Source organism: Oratosquilla oratoria, chromosome 34, assembly GCF_046742065.1.
Source record: "Oratosquilla oratoria isolate Oo_2021 chromosome 34, ASM4674206v1, whole genome shotgun sequence".
NCBI lineage: Eukaryota > Metazoa > Arthropoda > Malacostraca > Stomatopoda > Squillidae > Oratosquilla > Oratosquilla oratoria.
Genome location: NC_134810.1, coordinates 31,273,664 through 31,294,365, shown reverse-complemented (window position 1 = coordinate 31,294,365; position 20,702 = coordinate 31,273,664). Strand labels below are relative to the sequence as shown.

General features: G+C 42.0%; 1 protein-coding gene across 3 annotated transcripts in view; it reads right to left on the bottom strand.

Annotated features, from left to right (window-relative positions):
- Oseg2 (intraflagellar transport protein Oseg2) overlaps positions 1–20,702 on the bottom strand; it is a 544,964-nt gene that overhangs the window by 306,635 nt on the left and 217,627 nt on the right. For all 3 annotated transcript variants that reach the window (XM_076173301.1, XM_076173302.1, XM_076173303.1), the window contains exons 14-17: positions 19,827–20,001; positions 18,953–19,099; positions 18,214–18,394; positions 6,415–6,617 (exon numbers count right to left, since the gene is read on the bottom strand). In XM_076173301.1, the coding sequence (XP_076029416.1) occupies positions 6,415–6,617; positions 18,214–18,394; positions 18,953–19,099; positions 19,827–20,001 (706 nt within the window). The remainder of the gene's footprint in view (positions 1–6,414; positions 6,618–18,213; positions 18,395–18,952; positions 19,100–19,826; positions 20,002–20,702) is intronic.

Sequence of the window (20,702 nt, the reverse complement as noted above, 5' to 3'; positions counted from 1 at the left end):
CTAACATCTAGGTTTTTTATTTGGTCTTTTATTTCTTTCTGTGTTACCTTTATTTCTTTCATTTTGGGGGATCTTTCTTATTGTCCATCTTCGCAAAATTGTGAGCTCTCAATTGTAAAAATAGACCTGAAATGTACTGTATATTCACATATTCATTCCTAAGTTTTATATATGTTTGCCATTTGGATGTTTTTTTGTCTTTTTTCCATCTTTTCCAGGCTTTGTCTCTTCTGTCTTTAGCCTCACTGCACCTTTTGTTATACCAACACTTTATATAAATCTCTTTTTGTTTCTTCTTTGGTACATATTTATCAATTCCTTCCTTGTACTTTTCTTTGAATATGTTCCATTTGTCTTCCATCTTTGTTTCCTCTTTGGAGAATTTATCCCAGTTTGTGTTTTGGAAATTTTTTCTTAGTTTTACAAAATCCGTTTTGTTGTACATTAATCTTCCTTCTCTATGTTTATCATTCCTACCTACATTGTTTTGTTCTTTTAATTCAAACTCTATTAGTATATGGTCACTCTTTCCAATTGGTGTTTTATACTCCATTTTGTTCACAATATCTGGTTCAGAAGTTAATATGAAGTCCAGTTTCGATGGTTCCTCATTATTTCTATATCTAGTATTTTCCTTAACCAATTGAGTTAGGGTGTATTCGATGGTCATATTTAGTAGGATGTTGCTCCAATCATCTTCTCCCCCTTTTACTATCATTTCTTCCCAGATTATATCCTTTGCATTAAAATCGCCCATGATTACTACGTTACCACCCTGTTTCAGTAAGTAGTTTAGCACATTCATTGTGTCTTCCGGTAATTTAGAATGATCGTTATCAGACCAAGCCTGTGTTTTTGGTGATACATAGACTGCTACAAATTTTCTGCTTTTCATCTTTTTGTTTACAATTTTGATAATAAATAATTCTACATTGCCTTGGCCTTCATTAATCTTTGTCACATTTAGACCCTTTTTGGTCAATATCATGACACCTCCTCCCTGTTTGCCTGTTCTATTTTTCACCCAGTGGTTGTATAGATCTTGTCCCACTATACTTGTTAATAGAGGTCCTTTCAGTTTTGTCTCTACAATTCCCATAATATCAGGTTTCTCTATTTTTAGATATATTTCTAGATAGTCATTTAGTTCATTAATTCCAGAGATCATGCCATCGATATTTGTGTATGCCACTTTTAGTTTCATATTTTCTTCTCTTTTTTGGTTTAAGTTTCCATTTTTTTATGTACCATTTTTTTAGTCTCAAGTCCAGTACTCTCCAAAAAAAACTCTTTTTTTTTCTGTCTGTTCTTTTCTCATTTCTATCATTGGCTTCAATTCTGAGAGCCTTGTCTTTTTCTTTTTCCTCATCACTCATTTCCTTTTTTTTCCATATATGTTTGAATTTCTCGCTGTTTACCAATTTAACCGCTTTTGATAATACCTCCTCGGCTATCATTTGAGTTTTTAGTTTTATTTTCAGAGGCCTATGTTGTTCTTCTTTTGAATATTTGCCAATTCTGTGGATCTCGCCAATTTCCTTATCAAAAGTTTACCCTTCATCCTTTCTTTCAAAATTTCCTTAGCTATTTCCTTCTTTCCTCTCTGGTATTTATACATATCATGTTTTACCTGGATACCATGGACCACAATGCACTTACCTTTGTCAACTGTATCTCTCACCCAATTTTCTTTTTCTTTAATTACTTTCATAACTGTTTCTTTTGTATTTTCCTCCATCTGCTTTTGTACTATTTCTCTAAAAGCTATATTTTTTTTCCCTATTCTTGTTTCCATGGATTTTTTATTTCAATGGGCTTTGTTTCTTTAATTGACTCTTCCACTTTACGGTCACTACTTGTAATTGCTCTTTGACCTTTTTCAGTTCTTCATTTTTATTTTTGTCCTCATTTTTCACTCTTTCTTTTTGTCTTTTGAGGATTTCAATTTCAATTTTAGGTCACTTAATTCTCTAATTGTTTGCTCATTACTCTTACACAAAATAATCAATTCCCAAAGTACAGCTCACTAGTCCAATTTTAAATTGATGATTTCTTCCATTAAGTTGTTTACTTTACGATTTCTTATTGCATTACGATATCTAACTTCTCTATCTATATCTAAGCTTTTACCTATTCCACCTGGGTTTCTTTGAAACCCTGAAAAACTGTTGCTCTCCCACCTTTGGTTTATCCTTGGAGTATCTATCAAACAAGTTCTTTTGGGGATGACACCTATTGGACTTTCCACTTTCTTACATCCAGTCCTCTCTTTATTGGCTTGTTTATTATTCTTTCTTCTTTTTCTTTCTCCATTTTGCTAAACTATACTTTTTTCAAGGAGAAGGAGTACAAGAAGAAGCTGAGAGAGGAGTGGGAGAGGGTGAAGGATAGAGTAGAGCTACGAGTGGAGGAGGAATGGGGATGGTTCAAGGAGGGAGTCACAAGGTGTGCAAAGATGGTGTGTGGAACAAGAAGGACAGGGGGAAATAGAAGAAAGGGTAGTGAATGGTGGGATGAGGAAACAAAGAAGGTTGTAGAAGAGAAGAAGTGAGCTTTCACAGATTGGTTACAAAATAGGACGAGGGAGTCATATGAGAGGTACAAAGAAAAGAAAAGAGAAGTAAAGCAAATGGTAAAGGAGGCAAAGAGGAGAGCAGATATGAAATGGGGTAAGAGTATGACAGAAAATTTTGAAAGTAATAAAAAGATGTTTTGGAAAGAAATTAAGAGAGGAAGAGGAGGCAATCAAGTAGAGAAGAAAAGGTAAAAGATGCAGATGGAAAGATGATAATGGAAGAGAAGGCAGTAAGGGGAAGATGAGCAGAATATTTTAACCACTTTACTCCGGACTTAAATCTCGCGGGCAGCAGCCAATGCCAGCCGTACGACAAGTCGTAATAATACTCACATCATAAAATATAGTCACCGCTTATATCGATCGTTCTCTCTTTCACCCGCGAATTTTGAAAACCACAGAGAATGGGATTCAGGGCACATTTGGAAGAATGTAAAAACACAGGGGCGACTACAATAAATATAATCAAGACGCCGATATGGCAGCGTCGCGAATCCACTTGCTCCTCATGACGCCTACGTGTGCGGCACCGTATGGAAGGGGTTAAGGAGTTGCTAAATGTGAAGAAGGATAGGAAGGGAAAGACAGTTGCAGTGGGAAATGCTAGGAAAATGATCGTGATGAATGAGGAAAATGGAGGAGAAATAAGGAAGGATGAAGTGAAGGCAGATGTTAAAATGATGAAAGCAGGTAAGGCACCTGGTCTGAATGGATGCCATGCAGAATGTCTAAAAAAAAGCAGGTACAGTGATGGTGGACTGGTTGGTGAGGTTATTTAACCACTTCACTACGGGACTTAAATCTCGCGGGCAGCAGCCAATGCCAGCCGTACGACGTGTCGTAATAATACTCGCATCATAAAATATAGTCACCGCTTATATCGATCGTTCTCTCTTTCACCCGCGAATTTTGAAAACCACAGAGAATGGGATTCAGGGCACATTTGGGAGAATGTAAAAACACAGGGGCGACTACAATAAATATAATCAAGACGCCGATATGGCAGCGTCGCGAATCCACTTGCTCCTCATGACGCCTACGTAGGCGGCACCGTATGGAAGGGGTTAATGTTTGCTGGAGAGAGGGTAGAGTGCCAGAGGACAGGAGGAGTGCCTGTATAGTTCCACTTTACAAGGGAAAAGGGGACAAGTGTGAGTGTAGTAGTTTCAGAGGGATTGGCTTGTTAAGTGTAGTTGGGAAGGCTTATGGGAGGGTCTTGATTGAGAGAATAAGGAAAGGAACAGAGGGAATAATTGGTGAGGAACAGTGTGGATTTAGGACAGGAAGAGGTTATGTAGATCAGATTTTTGTGGTAAGACAGATATGTGAGAGAGCTATAGGAAAGGGGAAGGATGTTTTTTGGGCTTTTATGGATCTGGAAAAGGCTTATGATAGGGTAGACAGGAAGGCACTGTGGGAGGTTTTACAGATATATGGGATAGGAAGAAAGCTTCTAGGAGCTGTCAAGAGTTTTTATGAGAGAAGTGGAGCATGTGTCACAATTAGAAATGGAGAGAGTGAGTGGTTTGAGGTAAAGGTGGGACTTCGTCAGGGATGTGTTATGTCACCCTGGCTGTTCAACTTATACATGGATGGGGTGGTGTGAGAGGTAAATGCAAGGGTGGTGGGTCAGGGATTGGAGATGGTTAAAGAAAATGAAGAAAAGTGGGAGGTGGGCCAGCTGTTGTTTGCTGATGACACTGCGCTTGTGGCAGGATCGGAGGAGGGATTGAGGAAATTGGTGACAGAGTTTGGGAGAGTGTGTGAAAGAAGAAAATTGAAGATAAATGTGGGTAAAAGTACGGTGATGAGATGTACAAGGGGTGAAAGTGGCAGTAGACTGGAAGTGAGCATTAAGGGAGAGCGACTGGAGGAAGTGGATGGTTTTAGATACTTGGATGTAAATGTGGCAGGAAAGGGTGGTGTGGAGGTGGAGGTAGAATGTAGATTGTGAGAAGCGAGTAAATGCCTTGGTGGATTAAAGAGTGTAATGAGGAATAGACATTTGGGAATGGATGCTAAGAGGAGACTGTATGAAGGAGTGATTGTGCCAACAGCACTGTATGGGGAAGAAACATGGAACATAAGAGAGGAAGAGAGAAGGAGTTTGAATGTGTTTGAGATGAGGTGTCTGAGAAGTATGATGGGGGTTACTAGGCTAGACAGAGTGAGAAATGAGGAGGTGAGGAGGAGAACAGGGGTGGAAAGGGAGTTGGGAGATAGGGTTGGTGAAAGAATATTAGGATGGTTTGGACACATGGAAAGAATGAGTGAAGAAAGACTAGTAAAAGAGGTATGGAAGGCAGATGTGGAGGGAGTGAACATGAGGGGATGTCCAAGGATGAGATGGATGGATGGGGTGAAGGGGGCTTTGGGGAAGAGGGGACTGTCTGTTGAGGAAAGACGGGAGAGGACAGAAGACAGGGGTGAATGGAGAATGGCTGTATATGGATGATAATGTGATGCATGAGGTGGAATGGGAGGGGGGATGGGGGGCGAGATAGTATGTGTGAGAAAAATTTGACGCAGCCTGAAGGGATTTCTCTCCGTCTTCTCCTTTTATGCATGGGGGGATGGAGAGGGGAGGTCGCCGATTTAATGAAGTGGCCTTGCTGTGGATGTGCTGTGTTTTGCGACACTGCCTCTGACCCGGGGCAGTGGACAAGGTGCAGGGATGACCCGTCATCCAGGTGCTGAGATGGGAGGGAGGGTGGAGGGGAGTGGAGTGTATTTAGGGATGGAATGGCTGGGAATGATTTTATGCCTTTTTCTTTTTGGCTACCTCCCTTGTAAGGGGGAAAAAGCCTTGGTATATGTATGTATGTATGTATACTTTTTTCAAGAACTGTATTTCCTTTATAAGTCACACAAGAAACATAGCTTACCCATCCCTCACAATAAGAACTAGTTTCCTTCGTACTGGCGAGAAAACTGCTAGATAGGCGCTCAATTGCCGTACTTCCTTTCCCTTCAGCGTCCAGGTGACTGAGAAGTATGATAGGAGTTACAAGGTTAGACAGAGTGAGAAATGAGGTGAAGATGAGAATGGGAGTGGAAAGGGAGCTGGGAGATAGGGTTGATGAAAGAGTATTGGGATGGTTTGGACACATGAAAAGAACGATTAAAGAAAGATTGGTAAAAGAGGTAGAAGGAGTGAACATGAGGGGGCAACCAATGATGAGATGGATGGATGGGGTAAAAGGGGCATTGGGGAAGAAGGGAATGTCTGTTGAGGAAGGACAGGAGAAGACAGGAGATAGGGATTAATGGAGAATGGTTGTGTATGGATGATGCTGTGGATGGAGGATGAGGAGGTGAGGGAGCATGTGTGAAAAATTTGACATAGCACAAAGGGATTTCTTGCCATCTTCTCTTTTTCTGCATGATGGGACAAAGAGGGGGGTCACCAATTAAATGAAGTGGCCTTGCTGTGCTGTGTCTTGTGACTGCTTCTGACCCAAGGCAGTGGGCGAGATGGAGGGATGACTCGTCATCCAGGAGGAGCCAAGATAAAAGGGAGGGAGGGAGTGAATGGGGTGGAGTGTGTGGGGATGGAATGGGTGGGAATGGATTTTATGCCTTTGTTTTTTGGTTACTCCCCTTGTAACGGGGAAAAAGCTTTTGGTATATGTATGTACACTAAGTACCTTCCTAACTTCTGTCCTTTTCCTCTTTCTCCATCTATCCTCTACTCTCAACTTACCTACCACCAAAAAAATTATCTCATATTCTCCATTCTCTCCCCTTAGAACATGTACATCCAAAATTCTTCCTACTCTTCTCCTGGTTCAGAAAAGTTAAGTCATAGAAAAAAAAAAAATTGCAAAAGTAGTACTCACCAGATGGGAAGGCATATCTTGCTAATTCAACAGCCCTTGAATATGCCTGTCCCTTTCGATAGCTCTCTAGAGCCTTTTCTGGCTGCCCAACTTTCTCATATAGATCTCCTGCTCTTTCAAATAACTCCGCTCTTATGAGTGCAGATGCAATTCTTGATATTAGTTCAGGATCTTCTCGCAGTTCATCTTGACTTGTGGCCAACCTGTATTGTTTGAAATGTTGAAGTAATTTAACTAAAATAAATTTTGCAAAACTTGTTCATTGTCATAATCCAAAAGTCCTCTATAGCTAAAGTTCTGAAACCTTTGATTAAATTTTTCAAACCTTTAATGATAACAATGTAGGTCATAAGAATAATAATTGTCCACTGATGAAAATAAAGTACTACACCTGACATGCACTTCATGGGTGAAAGATAGCCCTACTCACCCACTCCCACCACCACCATTATCACCAAATTGCTTGGATTTGATGAAGTGCAGCGAGGTATACCACTCTTCCACAGCAAGTTCTGACAACTGAAACTACCCTCCCCCCATTCTCACCTATCCAAGGATTTTTTCCCCCTTATCTTTGCTCTTTATGGATGATGGGTCATTCCTATATCCCACCCACTGCCCTGGGTCAGAAGTAATGTAGCAAGACATAGTACATCCACAGGAAGGTCATTTCATTTAATTTGTGCCCCCCATCCATCCCCTCATACAGAAAAAGGAAAGGAAGGCAGGGGGAAATAAAAAAGATATATGTACCAAAATGCCTCTTCCCTTGTATGGCAGGAGGACAGCCAAGATATGCAACCACCTTTCACCCATCCCACACCAACTTGTTTTCCCTATTATCTTAGCTCCTCGTGGATGAAAGGTTATCTGTCCCCCCACCTGTTGCCTGGGTCAGAAGCAATGCTGCAAATCATAGACATGGACCAACAGGTAAAGGTCATTTATGCCCACTACTTCATTACATGGTAACCCTCCCTTCTCATCCTCTCCTGAGTAATTAGAGAAAACAAAGAGAAATCCTATTGAGCAGCATCAATTTACTATCCTTTCACAACCATTATCTACTCATTCCTATATCCCACCCACTGCCCTGGGTCAGAAGTAATGTAGCAAGACATAGTACATCCACAGAAAGGTCATTTCATTTCATTTGTGCCCCCCATCCATCCCCTCATACAGAAAAAGGAAAGGAAGGCAGGGGGAAATAAAAAAGATATATGTACCAAAATGCCTCTTCCCTTGCATGGCAGGAGGACAGCCAAGATATGCAACCAGCCTTCACCCATCCCACACCAACTTGTTTACCCTATTATCTTAGCTCCTCGTGGATGAAATGTTATCTGTCCCCCCACCTGTTGCCTGGGTCAGAAGCAATGCTGCAAATCATAGACATGGACCAACAGGTAAAGGTCATTTATGCCCACTACTTCATTACATGGTAACCCTCCCTTCTCATCCTCTCCTGAGTAATTAGAGAAAACAAAGAGAAATCCTATTGAGCAGCATCAATTTACTATCCTTTCACAACCATTATCTACTCATTCCTATATCCCACCCACTGCCCTGGGTCAGAAGTAATGTAGCAAGACATAGTACATCCACAGAAAGGTCATTTCATTTCATTTGTGCCCCCCATCCATCCCCTCATGCAGAAAAAGGAAAGGAAGGCAGGGGGAAATAAAAAAGATATATGTACCAAAATGCCTCTTCCCTTGCATGGCAGGAGGACAGCCAAGATATGCAACCAGCCTTCACCCATCCCACACCAACTTGTTTACCCTATTATCTTAGCTCCTCGTGGATGAAAGGTTATCTGTCCCCCCACCTGTTGCCTGGGTCAGAAGCAATGCTGCAAATCATAGACATGGACCAACAGGTAAAGGTCGTTTATGCCCACTACTTCATTACATGGTAACCCTCCCTTCTCATCCTCTCCTGAGTAATTAGAGAAAACAAAGAGAAATCCTATTGAGCAGCATCAATTAACTATCCTTTCACAACCATTATCTACTCACCTATCTCCTCCCCTCTCCCTTCCCTGCTCAACAGAACCCTGATACCCAAGGCCCCATTCACCCTTTGAAGAAGTGGAATGGAGGGAGTTCATGGAGATAAAGGAACTAAAGAAATGGAAATCTTGAAAATTCATAAGACAGACAGAAAAGTACATGCCAAAGACAAATAGGAGATAGTCATAAAGAAAAGGATTGGTTTAACAAAAGATGCACTACAGCATAACAAATTAAATAAGATATAGGAGAGGTAGAAAGAGAGAGAAAGAAAGAAAGTGAGAGAGAGAGAAATAGAGGGTGTGAGAGAGAGAGAGAGAGAGAGATAGAGAGAGAGAGAGAGAGAGAGAGAGAGAGAGATGGGAGAGGGAGAGACAGGAGACAGTGAGAGAGAGAGAGAGAGAAAGGGGAGAGAGGGAGAGAGAGAGAGAGAGAGAGAGAGAGAGAGAGAGAGAGAGAGAGATAAAGAGAGGGAAAGAGAGAAAGTGAGAGGAAAAAGAGAAGGAAAAAGAGAAAAAGAGGGAAAAAGAGAAGGAAAAAGAGAGAAAGGAGAGAGGGAGAGAAAGGGGGAAGGGGCGAGAGGGGGAAAGAAACAAGGAGAGAGAGGGGGAAAGAAAGATGCAGAGAGAGGGGGAAAGAAAGGAGAGAAGGGGAGACAGGGAAAGAAATGAGAGAAAGAGAGAGAGGGAAAGAAAGGAGGGAAAGGAGAGAAAGAGAGATATCCTGTATAGATGGAGACAGATATAGAAAATATAGAAAAAGAGAGAGGTAGAGAAACATCTTTTTATTACTTTCAAAATCTCCTGTCATACTCTTACCCCATTTCACATCTGCTCTCCTCTTTGCCTCCTTTACCTTGTGCTTTACTTCTCTTTTCTTTTCTTTGTACCTCTCATTTGACTCCCTCATCCTATTTTGTAACCAATCTGTGAAAGCTTGCTTCTTCTCTTCTACAACCTTCTTTGTTTCCTCATCCCACCATTCACTACCCTTCCTTCTGTTTCCTCCTGTCCTTCTTGTTCCACACACCATCTTTGCACACTTTGTGACTCCCTCCTTGAACCATCCCCATTCCTCCTCCACTCCTAGCTCTACTCTATCCTTCACTCCCTCCCACTCCTCTCTCAGTTTTTTCTTGTATTCCTTCTTTTCATTTTCATTTAAAGAGTTCACTCTAATCACCTCCCTACCTTTTGTCCTTTTCCTCTTTCTCCATCTATCCTCCACTCTCAACTTACCTTCCACCAAAAAAATTATCTCATATTCCCCCACTCTCTCCCCTTAGCACATGTACATCCTTAACTCTTCCTATTATACTCCTATCTACCATTACATAGTCCATTAACGCTCTATCAACCACCCTTCCATCCACCACCCTCTCCCATGTGTACTTATGCTTGACTTTCTTCCTAAACACTGTATTTGCTATCATCAACTCTCTTTCTAGACACATCTCCACCATCAACTCTCCACTATGATTCTTTCCTGGAACTCCACATTTCCCAACCACTCCGTCAATTGGTTAATTTCCTACCCTTGCATTAAGGTCTTCCAATACTATTACATTGACGTTTCTCCCTAATCCCTCTATGCACTCATTTGAATCTATCCAAAAAGCCTCCCTTTCTTCTACACTCTTCTCATTACCAGGCCCATATGCACTTACAAAAACCCACATCTTCTTTCCTAGTTTCACCATCCACATTATCCTTGAGGAAACCTCCTTCCACTCCACTACACATTTACTTATCTCTTCACTTACTAGTATAGACCCCTTCTCTCCCTCTCCCTCTCTTCACTCCTGAACGCCTCCCAATTACACTCCCAAACTCATACTCGCCCTTCCCTCTCAACTTAGTTTCACTCAAAGCCAACACATCCATCTTTCTTCTCACAAACATACTACCTATCTCTTCCCTTTTACTCTCATCTGTACCACATCCTTGCACATTAACCCCTTCGATACGATGACGCCTACGTAGGAGTCATGAGGAGCAAGTGGGTACGCGAGGATGTCGATGTCAGCGTCTTAATTATATTTATTGTAGTTGTACCTGCGTGACCCCCATACTCTGTAATCTGGCTTCATCATATTTTCTATGGTTATCAAAATTCATGGGTGAAAGAGAGAATGAGCAATACAGCGGTGACTTTATTTTTTATAATGCGAGTATTATGACGCAACATTGCACGTCTGGCAGCTAATGCTGCCCGCGAGATTTTGGCCCGGAGTGAAGGGGTTAAAAGGCCCAAACCATAGGGTGCTTGTTGGAAAACTCATAGACCCTCTTATGCCTTTACTTTTTTTTGGAATGTCCTCTGTGGGGCTACTGGGAGAAGGATGCCTGGTCCCAATCCCCGCCCCGTTTTTCTTGCCTCCTACGATCCAAGTTGAAATACTTGGTATCAGTATTCTTTTCCCCCCACCATAGGGAAGTATGGAAAAAGATTGCGAATCGCTACAGAGATTTGAACAAGGTCTGGGAATGGAGTCAGAAGTGGGAAATGGACTTCAACATTAAGAAATGTAGTATAATGGAATTTGGAAGAAGTAAAAAAAAAAAAAAAAAAAAAAAATCAGGACAATATAAAAGTAAAGAAAGTTTGTTCCAAAAAGGACCTTGGAGTAATCATTACCAAAGACATGTCACCAGACAAGCAGATAAACAAAATATTCAGAAAAACCTACATTTGTTAAGATCAATAAAGGTGGCTTTTAATTACTTGGATGAGGAAATAGTAAAAAAATAATTAGTCACACTGATAACACCAAGATTAGAGTATGCAGCAACACTATGGACACCCAGTACAAAAAAGAATAATAGGAAAATAGAAAGAATCCAAAGAGCAATGACAAAGATGGCCCCAACACTTTCAAAACTGACATATGAACAAAGATTGTCTACCAACCCTGGAACAAAGAAAAGAAAGAGGTGATGTGTTGGCCATTTATAGAATTATGAAAGGATTGGAAATCCTTGATAGAGAAGAAAAACAAGGGGACATGAAAAGAAACTCAAAAATGACAGTTATAGAAGAGATCTGAAAAAAAAACTCTCCACACAGAGTGGTGAATGTCTGGAACAAATTGGATGAAACAAAAGTGTGCGCAAACAACATACATGAATTTAAGAACAAATGAGATGTTCCGAGATACAAAGACAGGTCACCACAAGCATCATAGCTCCCCTTCCTGTATAATACAACTAGGTAAAATACATACATACTGTAGGATATGTTTGACCCTGCAAGCAGCAAGCCCATGGTAACACCCTGTAAGCAGTTGGCCTTGGGCATCAATAAAAATAGTACCCATGCTAATGTCTCACTTGCCTATTATTTATGGTGCAGTGACATCCCTACACATCTACGCATTCACCATGGCTTGTCGTCGTCCCGTCTACCAACTCAGACTCCATGGTCCAACTGTCAGACCCCTCAAGTAGCTACAGCCTTGAAACAGGCCAATCAGCTACTACTGGAACAGACTGAAGCCATCACAGCCTTGCAGCAACAGGTGGTGAAAAGACTCGGCCACTGTTCACCATTCCACCGGTCTGCAGCCCCTGAGAAATGTGACCTGGGCATGTCCTCTGCAACTTTTTGCACCTGCAGGCGCTCTATGGAGTACTGGTTAGGTCTCAACGGCTTTACAACAGTCGAAGCAGTCCTGCACATTTGCCTTCTCTGCTGCCCAACCCTGCAATGCTTCTTAGACTCCAGGTACACCACACAGCAGTGGGAGGCTCTCTCCATCAGTAACACTCTGGATGCCGTAGGTCACATGGCCTTGCAGGTGACCAATCAGGCAGCAGACTGGTGCAAGTTCTTCTCGGCTGCACAGGAACCCAGTGAATTCATCTGTGACTACTTTATGCATTCAACACAATGTGCCTTGCAGTGACAGGTGGTGACGAGACCCTGCCACCTTTCACCAGCCCACCAGTCTGCAGCCCCTGAGATATGTGACCTGGACATGTCCTCGGCAACATTTCGCATCTGGAGGCGCTCTATGGAGTACTGGTTGGATCACAATGGCTTTAAAACAGTCAAAGCAGTTCTGCACATTTGCCTTCTCTGCACCCCAACCCTGCAATGCTCCTTGGACTCCAGGTACACCACACAGCAGTGGGAGGGTCTCTCCATCAGTGACACTCTGGATGCCATAGGTTGCATGGCCTTGCGGGCAACCAATCAGGCAGCAGATTAGTGCAAGTTCTTCTAAACCGCACAGGAATCCAATGAGTTCATCTGTGACTACTTTACGTGTTCAACACAGTGTGCTGCAGATTGTGAATTCGAGGAGTGCCCTGTGTATATTTTGTTTTTCCCCCTCCCCTCACAGAGTTGGCATTTCTCAAATATGCTTGTATGTCAAGGTACTCTCATGCCCCACAAGCAGCAAGATCATGGTAATGCACTGTAAACAGTTGGCCTTGGGCATCAATAAAGATAGTATCCATGCTCGTGTCTCACTTGCCTATCATATATATACATATACCAAAGGCTTTTTCCCCATTACAAGGGAGGTAGCCAAAAAATATAGGCATAACATCCACTCCCACCCATTCCATCCCCATATACTCCACTCCCATCCACCCTCCTCCCACCTCCCTGACTACAAATGTTCTCCATTGTAATCTTCCCAGAGAAAATCATCAAGAATAGATGGGTAAAACATCTGGAAGACAACAACATATTAAACCCAAGACAATTTGGGTTCAGACAAGGAAGATCATGCAACAAAAACTTATTATGCTTCTACTCAAGGCTAATAGACATAGTGCAAGAAAGAAATGGATAGGCTGATTGTGCATTCCTAGACTTCCAAAAAGCCTTTGACAAAGTACCACACAGAAAATTACTAAAAAAAAAACTGGAACACAGAGGAGGAATACAAGGGAACCTACTAAAATGGATGGAGGACTTCCTGACTGGTAGAAAGATGAGAGTAGTGCTCAGAGAAAAATATTCAGATTGGAAAGAGGTGATCAGTGGAGTACTGCAAGGATCTGTATTGGCACCAATAATGTTTGCTATCTATATGAATGACATGGACAAGGACGTGAAATGTTACACGAGCTTCTTTGCTGACAGCACCAAACTGTTAAGGAAAGTAGAAACTGATAAGGACTGTGAAGCACTGCAGGAAGACCTGAATAGGGTATGGAACTGGAGCCAGAAATGGAAAGTGGACTTTAATACTAAGAAGTGTAGCATAATGGAGTTTGGAAAAAGCAAAAACAGAATATCAGGAAAATATACAATTGGAACCAAGGAAGTAAAGAAAGTAGGATCCGAAAAAGATTTGGGAGTAATTATCACAAACGATTTGTCCTATGATAAACAGATTAACAAAATTGTCGGGGAGACTTACAACTTGCTAAGAGGGTCCTGGAGCTGCAACGTCTACGTCGTGGGACCACCCCCCAACCCCAAGAGTTGGGGGCCAATCAGCAGCAACTACCCCTGGCCATCAGCTCTACGCAGATGGCACCGATCCCCAAGGAGGAGCTACGCCTACCTGGGGGAGTACCACAATCCTTTTTTTTCCAACACACAATGTTACGTTTTTTCTGCACTGAGGGGTCATTTTCCGGCGATCACCCCTCTTCTTCTACTTTTAGCCGGAGATGTAGAGAGCAATCCTGGGCCCACCACAAAATACACATGCCCAACATGCTCTAAACCCATTACTTCGAGCAGACAGACAAAGGGCTCAGTTCAGTGCAATATGTGCAAAAACTGGGCCCACCTCACTTGTACAACACTTGCTGACACAAACCAATACACAAACACTTGGACATGTTCTACCTGCCCTCCAGTAACCCCAATCCCACCTCCCCAACCACAGCCAACACCCTTACCCACTCCCAATTTCCCTTTGCCCTTACCCCCGATTAGTACTCCCCTTCCTTTGTCCCCGATCTCTCCTTTCCCCCCCTCTGACCCAGATCCTACACCTTCCCCACTACCACCCCAACCTCAACCCCAAACGGCAACATACAACACATACAAAACACACAACATCAACATATTACAACACAACATTGACGGCATTAACACTAAAAAACATGAACTTGAACACTTTCTTAAACAACACAACATACACATTGCAATTCTACAAGAAACAAAATTAAGACACTCACACAAAACACCATCATTTCATAATTACACCACCATCAGACAAGACCGGACTGACGGCAATGGCGGTGGACTCATCACCCTGATCCACCATTCCATCTGTTTTGTGGACACAAGTGCCACAACCAAAATTCTCCTCCCTACCACAGATAACACAACAGAAACCCAATCCATTCGTATCCGCACAGGCAACAATTCAACACTAACAATAGTTAACATGTACATTCCCCCCCAATCATCCCCCACAGTTCCAAACACCTTCAGACCTCAACTCAGCCAACTAACCTCAATCCCCAACCTGATCATGGGTGGTGACTTCAACGCCAAGTCGTCTGCCTGGTTTGTCGACAACCCTGACACAGACAGAGGGCTTGATATACAGACTCAATTCGACTCATTGACTATCATGAACAACACGCATAATCATACACATATCCCATACCAAGCCCTCTACACTCCCTCCTCTCCTGATATCACCTTTTGCTCCCCCTGCCTAACCCCAACAACATCATGGAGAGTGGTCGGAGCCCTTGGTTCTGACCACCTTCCAATCATCATCACCACCAAAACAAGATGCACCCCAGCTGGCCACAGACACACTTACACCAATTACAAGAGAGCTAACTGGGAAGCCTTTAATGAAGAGACAGAACAACATTTTGAAACACTTAACAGTACACCAATCACAAACATAAACAATGCTGTGCACGCTTTTAATACAATCATACAAAACGCAGACAAGAGATACATCCCTAGAGGCAACAGAAAATCACACAACCCCAACTTCACACCAGAAATCCAAGACCTCATCAGACAACGTGACACACTTAAACACGATACCCCCACACCTATCCCTCAAAACATAGCAGACCAAATACAAACACTAAACACTGTGATTGCCAATAAAATACATGAACAAAAAACACAAAATTGGCAAAACTTTATCAATACACTTGATCACAAAACAAACACCAGCAAATTGTACAAAACACTCAACAGCATCACACTATCCAACACTAACACTACACGCTCTCACGCAGCAATAATCACAACAACAGATAATCTACCCTCAAACAGACAACAAGCAAACGCACTCATACGTCATTTTGCACAGACGAGCCATCTTACATCTCACCCTGACGACCGACGCACCATTCGACGTAAGAAAGACTTTCCCACAGACTCAGACTACACACCCTTCATAGACAGTCAGACAAAACTCATAATGCATAGTCTCAAGCACTCATCTGCCTGTGGCCCTGATAACATAAGCAACATCCACCTAAAACACATTGGACCACAAGGTATACACGCACTCACAAACATTGCAAACTACAGCTATTCACACAACACTATACCCGACATCTGGAAGCATGGTAAAATAATCACCATTCCAAAACCGAACAAAGACCCAACAATCCCAACATCGCACCGCCCAATCACACTTCTCTGCACCCCCTCTAAAGTCATTGAACGCCTAATACTTAAACTTGTCGCACCATATATTCCCCTTGCTGACTCACAACACGGTTTTAGGCCACTACACTCCACAAACACTCTTCTGACAAACCTCACACAAAGAATTTTAGATGGCATCAATTCAGATAGGCCCCACCACAGAACACTTCTTATAACATTGGACATTAGTAAAGCTTTTGATGCTATCCCCCGCCACAACCTAACAAATAAAATATATAACACAGACATGCACAATAACACCAAAAGATGGCTGGCCAATTATCTGGCAGGCAGGAATGCTCATGTGTCATATAATGGCCAATCATCGCACATCAGAAACATTAAGAACGGAGTACCACAGGGCTCAGTTCTATCCCCCACATTATTTAATCTATACATGCATGACTTACCCACGCCAGACACCTCAGAAATACAAATCTCTTCCTACGCAGACGACATAACAATCACCTGCACACATCGTAACACAGACAAAGCTGCAGAAATAATCCAGCCTTACCTTGACACACTCAACACATGGTTCATCACAAACAGACTCAAAATAGCTCCAACCAAATCTACAGCAACACTTCTCACCAACTGGACAAAAGAACACAAATACATACCTCATCTCTACATCAACAACACTCTAATACCACACACAAACACACCGAAAATTCTTGGTGTAACATACGATACATCCATGTCTTTCAAACAACACCTCACAAACATAAAAAACAAATGCACACCTAGACTTAACGCACTTAAGTCAATCACTGGAACAACATTTGGACAAAACAAAGAAACTAATATAACAATATACAAACAATGCATACGCTCAGTGATGAATTATGCGAGTCCTGCATGGGCTCCTAATCTCAGTGAGACACACCACAACACCCTTCAAATCATACAAAACAAAGCCCTAAAAACAATTACAGGCTGCACAAATACATCACCTACAGACCATTTACACCATGAAACAAAAGTCCTCAAAGTCAAGGACCACCTCGACATGAGAGGCACACAAACACTTGCTGCAGCCACCACAAACACATCACACCCGCTACACTACATAGCAGAACACCCACACACACAAAGAAACATTAAAACTACACCCAAAGACCTTTATTACACAGATACTCTCTTCTCTTCCTCCACAACCACCAAATACCAGCCTCCGGAAACATATTCATAATCATATCACTCACCGCTCCATTAACACACTGAAAGACAACACACTGCTGCATGCCAGACCCCCTGATATCCACCCTTCTGAATCCTCTCTCCCACGTAAGGACAGAATCCACTTGGCCAGACTGCGATGCGGTCACCACCCAGCACTTCTAAGCTACCAGAAGAGGCTGGACGACCGTGTTGTGAACAGCTGCCCAGGATGTAACACTTCACCCCATACCATACAACACATAATGGAAGACTGCATTATACACAATCATGCACGCAAACAACACAACATTCACTCTATAAAGGATTTGTGGGAAAACCCAGTTTCGGCTGTGGCCTTCCTTGGGGAGACGGGACTGCTCGGACAGACAGTCTAGGGAACGACAACAACAACAACAACTTGCTAAGATCAATAAAAGTGGCATTTGCATACTTGGATGAAGACATGATAAAAAAAAATATTGGTTACATTGATAAGGCCTAGACTAGAGTATGCGGCAACATTGTGGTCCCCCAGTACCAAAAAGAATATAAAGAAAATAGAAAGAATCCAAAGAGCAGCTACAAAAATGGCACCTGCACTTGCAAACCTATCGTACGAGGAGAGATTGGCTAAACTGGAGTTACCGACACTGGAGCAAAGAAGAGAGAGAGGTGACCTACTGACCATCTACAGAATCATGAAAGGCACAGAGATACTTGATAGAGAGGACTTACTTAACTGGGACAAGAGAAACACAAGAGGACATGGAAAGAAAATAAAAAAACATAGCTATAGAAGAGAACTGAAGAAAAACAGTTTTCCACATAGAGTGGACACTTGGAACAAACTGGATAATGAAATAGTATGCGCAAAAACCATTCATGAGTTTAAAAGCAAACTAGACACTGTGAGATACAATGGCGGGACACCACGAGTATAGCTCCCCTTCCCGCAAAATACAACTAGGTAAATATATGCACCAGCAATTTTAAAGGGATAATTCTGATAAACCTGCCTCACCTTGCAGCTTTTGCAGGTAGCCCTGCCTTGAGATACATGTTAACAGCAGCCATATATTCTCTGTCAGCTTCCTTCAGTTCCCCAGCTTTCTCCTCTTGGTGGGTGTCCAGGAGCCACTGCATGTAAGCTCTCTGGAGACTCTCAACTTCACTGTGCCCCTTCATTTCCGCTAACTGAACAGCTGTTAAAGGTGGTCATACAATCCACATTTCAAACATATCAATCTCCTTCCCAAGTTTTATCATAACTATTTACTAATAAAACTAAGCCAGCATTGTTTAGCTTGAGTAAATAGGAAAAAGTAATTAAGCCTGGTTATTTGCTGAGGTTTGCATGGAAGAGGGAATGTGAAGGACAGGCTGGAATATGAAGGAAGGTTACATTAAAAAAGGCACATGTGATTTGACAAACTTCCCTGGCAATTTTTCAAGGGCTGTGCTAAATCAATGTACCTTAAATCAAACATACAGAGTAATGAGCACAGTGGTTGATGAACCTTGGGCTGTAGGAGTCAAAAAATAGAGCAGCTACTTATTGGGAGGGGAGGATGAAAGAAGACATGTTAAAAATGTTACACATACCATTACATGTTCATTCAAAACACATTTACTTGTAATGATACAAATGTTCTCCATTGTAGTCTTCCCAGAATATAGAATGTCTGTTTACCCATTCATTCATGTTTTTCCTAATTCAAAAACATGTACAAATCCCTGGTATATAAAATTCAGTGACATACCTTCATCCCACTTATGTAGCTGCTGGTACATTTCCATGGCAGCATCTAAATTATTGTGATCAAGGTATATTGATTCAGCTCTATTGAATTCCTTGTCCATTATTGCAAGACGAGCCTGTACCTCATAGTGATCCACTCCCTCCTGGCCTAAAAAATATAAAGAAACTGAGTGATGATACTAACAAAAGTAGGTACTTTTACATAATATTGACACAATCTGTTGCTATGGCTCTCTCTTCCAAGAGACCTGTGTCCCCAAGGAAACTGGATATCACCTAACAGTTTAGCCTATAACTCATTTACTGAAGAGATTTTGTGGAACTGCCAAAAATCAGTGGGTAATACAATGTTACATCTTCCATGTAATTAATGCCACGAGAGTCCCAATTTTTAGTGGAGATCAGAACATGTATGTACTAAATACTGAGATAGGGTTAATCATTTAATTGCAGGTGGGATCTTCCCTATAACCATGAGAGAGAGAGAGAGAGAGAGAGAGAGAGAGAGAGAGAGAGAGAGAGAGAGAGAGAGAGAGAGAGAGAGAGGGGGAGAGAGAGAGGGGGGAGAGAGAGAGAGAGAGAGAGAGGGAGAAGGAGAGAGAGAGGGAGAGGGAGAGAGAGGGAAAGAGTGAGTGAAAGAGACATACCCTGCTGTGAAGGAGCTGTCTCTTCTTGGATTCCCTCTGACCTGATCAGTTTGGCAGGAGACTGAGATGACACTTCAATTACAAGTAGCTAAGATAGAAGGGAACAAAAGTGGATGTTTGGATAGGTGTAGGGTATGTTGCTTTGACTTGGCCACCCCCCTTATAAGGGGGAGAGGGCCTTTTGGTTTATGTATTAAGGTATTAAAACACAAATTCATCTGAGCCTACCTGTAGTTTCCTGTACTTTCTGTCTAATGTCATTGATCCCTTGGAGAAATTTAACTTTTGCAACATCCCCAAGAGCAGCATAGCATCTCTCAGCTATGTACAAATGCCTTCCATCCAGGGAGAGACGCGCTAAGGTCCTCCACATTGCCTCAGACTCTGTTGTCATGGGTAAACTCTGAAGAAAAACAAAGCTTGAATTACACATGATACCAGATAAGCATATTAACAAAATATTTGGAGAAACCTACAATTTATTGAAATCAATCAAAGTGGCGTTTGCCTATTTGGACGAAGAAATTATAAAGAAAATCCTTACTACACTAATAAGACCAAAACTCGAGTACGCAGCAGCACTCTGGACACCCAGTACCAAAAAGAACATCAAAAAACTAGAAAGGTTACAAAGAGCAATGACCAAACTAGCACCAACTCTTTCCGAACTAACATATGAGCAAAGACTGTCCAAATTAGAACTACCAACTTTGGAACAGAGAAGAGAAAGAGGTGACCTGCTATCTACATAATAATGAAAGGAATGGAAGTTTTAGATAGGAATGACTTGTTAATATGGGACAACGGTAAAACGAGAGGATACGAAAAGAAACTAAAAAAAGATAGTTACAGAAGAAATTTAAAAAGGAACAGCTTCCCACACAGAGTGATAGATACATGGAATAAATTAGACAATGAAACAGTGTGTGCAAACACTATTCAAGATTTTAAGAAAAAACTTGATGCTGAGAGATACAAAGACAGGTCACCACAAGCATAGCTCCCTTCTCGTATAGTACAACTAGGTAAATACAAATCCATACATATACCAAGGGCTCTTTCCCCCTTACCAGGTAAGCCAAAGTCAAAAAGCATAATTCCACT